The sequence below is a fragment of the Scophthalmus maximus genome, chromosome 7 (genome assembly GCF_022379125.1).
Source record: "Scophthalmus maximus strain ysfricsl-2021 chromosome 7, ASM2237912v1, whole genome shotgun sequence".
NCBI lineage: Eukaryota > Metazoa > Chordata > Actinopteri > Pleuronectiformes > Scophthalmidae > Scophthalmus > Scophthalmus maximus.
Window position 1 is genome coordinate 5,951,340 of NC_061521.1, and position 6,161 is coordinate 5,957,500.

The 6,161-nt window shown below is 41.8% G+C and overlaps 1 protein-coding gene across 2 annotated transcripts in view; it reads left to right on the forward strand.

Moving 5' to 3' along the window:
- glg1a (golgi glycoprotein 1a) overlaps positions 1 to 6,161 on the forward strand; it is a 35,739-nt gene that overhangs the window by 24,392 nt on the left and 5,186 nt on the right. For both annotated transcript variants that reach the window (XM_035641615.2, XM_035641616.2), the window contains 11 exons: positions 10 to 72; positions 376 to 489; positions 698 to 786; positions 1,910 to 2,027; positions 2,996 to 3,088; positions 3,460 to 3,597; positions 4,278 to 4,401; positions 4,483 to 4,625; positions 5,021 to 5,122; positions 5,470 to 5,577; positions 5,914 to 6,034. In XM_035641615.2, the coding sequence (XP_035497508.2) occupies positions 10 to 72; positions 376 to 489; positions 698 to 786; positions 1,910 to 2,027; positions 2,996 to 3,088; positions 3,460 to 3,597; positions 4,278 to 4,401; positions 4,483 to 4,625; positions 5,021 to 5,122; positions 5,470 to 5,577; positions 5,914 to 6,034 (1,213 nt within the window). The remainder of the gene's footprint in view (positions 1 to 9; positions 73 to 375; positions 490 to 697; positions 787 to 1,909; positions 2,028 to 2,995; positions 3,089 to 3,459; positions 3,598 to 4,277; positions 4,402 to 4,482; positions 4,626 to 5,020; positions 5,123 to 5,469; positions 5,578 to 5,913; positions 6,035 to 6,161) is intronic.

The window sequence follows — 6,161 nt, forward strand, 5'->3', positions numbered from 1 at the left end:
TCTCCGCAGGATATTCAGATCGAGGCGCTGCTTATGCGAGCCTGTGAACCTGTCATCCAGGCCCACTGCCATGTAAGTCTGTGCTGAAAATGTTATGTCTAGTGGATGTTTGGATATCCAGTTTGAGTCAGTGGGATTATTGCCTCAACCACATCCAAAGAAGAGATGTGCTGCTCAGATTTAAGGGGCTGACTGTGTTAAAACTGACTTACAAGCCAAAATACTGAAGAAACAGAAGGAAACAGGAAGGATTTCACATCAACATGCAATATTGTGAAAATTGTGACATATTTAACTGTTGCAATTGATTCAGATCTCCATTGATAATGCTGCCTGTTTTTTTTTTTTTTTTCAATCTGTTTGTCTCTCTGTCAGGAGGTAGCTGATAATCAGATAGACACTGGTGATCTGATGGAGTGTTTGGTTCAGAATAAACACCAGAAGGAGATGAATGAGAAGTGTGCGGTGGGAGTGACTCATTTCCAGCTGGTGAGCAGACTGATGATTATATCCTCAAAAGAAAAACGCCCCCCAGTTTGAACAAAAAGCATCCTAATTGCTCGTCATTGCTCATACGGTCGCCTTAACCTAAAATGTTATGTAAAAAAGCGAAAAGCCCTTTACAAAAATGCAGGTATTTGTTCTACCTGCTGAATTCATCCCTAACACGCTGCTCTCTCTTTCTTTCTGGCCTCAGATTCAGATAAAAGATTTCCGTTTCTCCTACAAGTTCAAAACGGCCTGCAAGGAAGACGTCCTCAAGCTGTGTCCTAACATCAAGAAGAAGTAAGAGCAACAAAATCAAAGAGGTGTTTCAGAGATAGCGGCAGATACAGCATCTTTATTAATAAATTAAACATGGTTTTTCTGGAATCAGTGTTACCATTCAAAAAAAAAAGTGAATCGATTGGACAATGTTGTCTTTCTGTTCTGCAACCAAGCTCCGTCATAGCTCAGTCTCAAGACTGCAGTCTTAGCCACAAAATGTAAAACACTGATATTAAAATAAGCTTGCTGCAATTTATAGCAGATATTTTAACAGATTTGACATCAACACTGGTGATCTGCCGGAAATCCAACTGGTTGTCCTAGAGGAAGGTTGTTGCTCTCGTCTCGTGACCCCTCTCAAACTGCATATCAAATGACAAGCATGGCAGACACTGGTTCTCCACCAACACTGATACGTGATCATTGTAGAATGCTGTTTCAAAACACAAATGATCTCTGTCCATACTCATGCAGGGAGCAGAATTTCTACTCTGCAGTTGGTTGTATAAGTGTTTGAGACTCTTTGCATTCACTGCTGGCCGCCAATCATGACTGATAAAGACCCAATCGGGGAGTGAATGTGTGTGACTGCGTCATCGTCTTAAAAAAAACCTTTTTTCTCTCCTTTCAGACCATAACACAACCCTTGAATAAACAAATTTTAAAAAATCACCATTTTAGGGGCTGAAAAACTCTGGAGTAGTGGGGACACATGGCATAAACGTAGTAAAAGCGAAGCGTTTTACAACTAAAATGTATCAGTGTGGATGGAGCCCAAGCCAAGCACTGAAATAATATGGGGACAACCAGTTCACGGTAAAAGTTGGGCTTAATCCTTCTAGTGTTTGTCTGCATATCCTTTGCTTTTCCCTGACCTTATACATAAATTTACCTCTCTAGACATCTAATATGACTGGTGGAACTATCTGAGAGGGAGAAGTGATTCTGGTTGAACAACTGTCATGAAAGTGACACTGGTTAGTTTTTATGGGGTCGCTAGGCAAAATACTTGGGAGCCAAAGACATTCCTGTCACTGTTGATTCCTCCACGGATCAACAAACAGACTTTCTTATCCTAAGCGAGGAATAAAAACAATCAGACTTGGATTACTGAATGACCCGCTGACTTCCTATCATTCAGGGTGGACGTAGTGATCTGCCTCAGCACCACGGTGAGGAACGACACGCTGCAGGAGGCCAAGGAGCAGCGGGTGTCCGTCAAATGTCGAAAACAGCTGCGGGTGGAGGAGGTGGAGATGGTACGTTCACTGACACGGCACAGTCACAGTCGGTCGCCTGACGCCTCACTGTCAGTCAGAGAGGTAGTGAGCTGCAGCACAGAGGTCACCATAAGATTATCATGATTGCACACATTAGAGCCATATGTGATAGCTGATCATGTGATTCAGTCTTTCCACTGGATTTTAGAGCTTTGTGTGTAAACCATGTATTTGTAAAGGACTTCACTGTATTTGAATGGCCTGAGAAAAGTCCACATGTTATATATAAACTATTTATACTCATCACACTAAATGCACGGTCATTAAGCTGAAACCAGGCCTGTTTCTCCTTAACTTGTGCAAAGTCATCATTTTGGAGATGGTGTCAGTGCTCAGAGCAGGAAAGTGAAGTTGTCCCATACCAAACTGGGAATGCCAGGTCTCAATGGAGCTGGATCTGTTCTTGGGGGCTTTGTCATGTAGAAAGGAGAGATAAAACGCAAAAAGTGCTGAGAGCACTGTTGTCCATTTGAAACTTCCATCACAGAAAGGAAGTGAAGCAGTGATGAATACCAAGTTCATGCTGCAACAGTACATGAATTAATGTCAAAACACTACTTTAGATTTGACTCGTTTTCTGTTTCATGAACCCAAACGCAATCAGAGAAAATGTTCTTTATCAACTTGATCAAATCAGTTGACCAGAAAACAGTTTGAAAGACAAGCTGCTAAGTTCAAAAGAAATATGTGATTTGTACACTGATAGGTGTGTATTCCTCCATCAGGCAGGATGTATAAGGTGAAGTGGATTTGATGATGAGCCTTCTTATAAACCAAACTAAGTTTCTTTTTTTTTTTTAAATTTCAGCTCATTTTTGTCTGACTCATTCATTTATCTTGAAATGTTTCCATTTCAGTCAGAATTTCTTTTTTCTCTCTTGCCTGCACAGATTTTCTTTCTGTCTATGTTTTCTTTAAAATCTACTAAATCCTTTTTGACTCTGCAGTCGGAGGACATCCGTCTAGAGCCGGAGCTCTACGACTCCTGTAAGCAGGACATCACCAGGTTGTGTCAAAACGTGGCTTACGGCAATGCACAGGTTAGCAGCCATACACGCAAAAAATGCACACATTTCTGTTGTTGACTTCTAAAAGACAAATGTTAAGTTACAAAACCTCAGAACTGGGGAAGAATGTGAAAAAGTTAAAAGCTGGTAGTTGCATCAACATTTCAGAAATCTCTGTCCAGTCTTGTTTTTTATGTATAGTTGTATATAGAATATATGGTATGGTATAGAACGCAGTGACATCATGAACTCATGACATAATTATTAAGACTTCAGGTAACTGTGATTGTGTCTTTACTTCTCCTGCTTACTTGTGTCGCTCCAGTTGGTGAGGTTTGTCCTGTATCGCAGGACATTTCAAGTGATTCACCAACAATCAAGTCTGTTCACGTGTCTCACTGTAGGTTATCGAGTGTCTGAAGGAGAACAAGCGCCAGTTGACTTCGCGCTGCCACCAGCGGATCTTCAAGCTGCAGGAAGTGGAGATGGTCGATCCTGAGCTGGACTACCAGCTGATGAGAGTCTGCAAGCACATGATCAGGGTAGGTTCAGTTCAGCCAGCATCACATGGTTAGGAAAGGGTCACCATGAGGCGTTATGGAGGAATTCTACTTTTCCCAAAGAGTAGGATGCAGAACTGTTTTTTTTCCTCTGTAGATTTAGTTGCAGTACGGGTGTAATGCCACATGAATTTGTCCCCAACTTTTTTTCACACAGTGTAGTTTAGTATTAAAAAGTAAATAATTTTGGTTGGTTCCGTCATAGGTTTTTGTTGCCTGGATATTCATCTTTCCTTAAGCAACCTTTAGTCCTCACATTAGGGCTCTAATGCAGGAAGACAGAACTGCGATACCCGATCTGTTACTCTACCAATGAAACCAAATATATGTTTCATTTCAGTTAATGGTGTTACACAAATAAAGTGAGGGCAGACTGTCTATTTTGTAAAAACCATGACTATTTTGGTCCAATCATGACTGAGTGGTCACGCAAGTTAGGCCAGTTCCATTTACTCAAGATAGATAATAACCCTGAAATTGCCCCCGGGGGCACATTCAAGTCAGCAGTGTAGTAACATGTTTTAATTCTGGGCACTGTAACGTCACTTAAAAGCAGCAATAGTTCAAGAGCTTGTATGTTTTGTGTTTTCATTGCCAGCTGTATGCAGCTTTGTGTTATGTTTCGTTTTATGTATGTAACAGACGTTTTGTGTGTTTTTCAGCGGTTCTGTACAGAGTCCGAGGGGAAGAACGTTCTTCAGTGTCTGAAACAGAACAAGAACAGCGAGCTGATGGATCCTAAATGCAAACAGATGATCACTAAGAGACAGATCACCCAGAACACGGGTAGGTAATCTCACACATGTCTAGTCTCTCCGGAATCATCAGGACCACAAGTCTGACTGCTGACTGTGCTTGTCTTTCCAGACTACAGACTGAACCCTGTGCTGAGGAAAGCGTGTAAAGCCGACATCCCAAAGTTCTGTCAGTCCATCCTGAACAAGGCAACAGCAGACAGCGAGCTGGAGGGTCAGGTCATCTCCTGCCTCAAACTCAAATACGCCGACCAGGTGAGAATCACAACTCTCTACAAACTCCACACACTGTTGAGCGGATCCAGTCTCTACCCTATTGTCCCCTCAAAGATTTAATTTTAAAAGATATTCGTCATTTATTTCCAAAGTTCTGTCTCTCTACCCAGGACCTCACCAAACTCTTTATATTGTTTTTTTTTGTTTTTCTGGCCTTTTCAGCACAAAAGCCTCTTTGTAATTATAAATAAATAGATAATTTTACCACCAGGAAAACAAGCTCAGTACATGTCAAAATGTTGACTCACTTCATCGCCACCTACTGGCGTGGCATGCTTGTTTGAAACGGGGAAAATATCCCCCAAGGCCTAAAATGTAGAAGGATCTGCAGTTAAAACCAACATATTCATGCATGTGTTTGTGTGTTGTGGCAGCGTTTGTCTTCAGACTGTGAGGATCAGATTCGGGTCATCCTGCAGGAGTCGGCACTGGACTACAGACTGGACCTTCAGCTGCAGATCCACTGCACACAGGAGGTTCACACATTTCTGCTTTCATATGAAAATAACATAGAAATCTCTAAGAATTCTTGATGTACATTTCTGTAATTGGATCAACAAAATGATTAAAAATCATTGGGCTAAAGCAGACTGATGGAAAATCATACTACCAAAGGCACCAATATGAAAACCATGACAAGATGTCACCTGGCTCAGAGAACAAAGATTAAAAACCAACTGAGTGGAATGATTACTAACTGCTGAAAAGATGATTTGACCATTTCTCAGTTTGACAGAATAAAAAAAAATAACGATTAAATCATCGCCAAATCAGCCCCATTTACAGCGAAGAGGCTAATGATCGTGTGTGCTTGTGTGTGTAGATCTCTAGGCTTTGTCCAGAGGAGGCAGCAGCACAGGAACAGACGGGGCAGGTGGAGGAGTGTCTGAAGGTCAACCTGCTGAAGATCAAACAAGACGCATGTAAGAAGGTAAACCAACCCACTGCTGCCTTCACTGACCACAGACACACACGGTCTGGTTTACATAGAAGAGGAAACACATTTTATAGAATTATTTTCATCCCAGGACATTTTTTTAATCAAATATGAAGCCTTCCTCTTCTTTTTCGGTTCATCCTTTTTTCTCCTCATACACTTTATTCTGCTCCTCCTCATCTACCTCATGGAATCTTTTTTTTGCGGCTGACCCCCCATTACCTCGTCCACATCCTCCTTATTGCAGTTTTCTTCGTTGGCCACTTTCACAATATTTGTGTCCTCAATTTTTTCCTACTCCCTACTCTAATCCCCTCCCCCTTCCTGCAGGAGGTGTTGAACATGCTGAAGGAAAGTAAGGCGGACATCTTTGTCGACCCCGTCCTTCACACAGCCTGCGCTCTGGACATCAAGCACCACTGTGCCGCCATCCCACCTGGCAGGGGGCGCCGTGAGTCCACAAACAAACACCCTAGCTGTGACCTAGACAAAAAATAGTCCCCATTTTTATTACCTCTAGTGAAAGTATCTGGACATGGAAGTTTTGAAATATTGAAGAGTTTAATCTCCATTATACT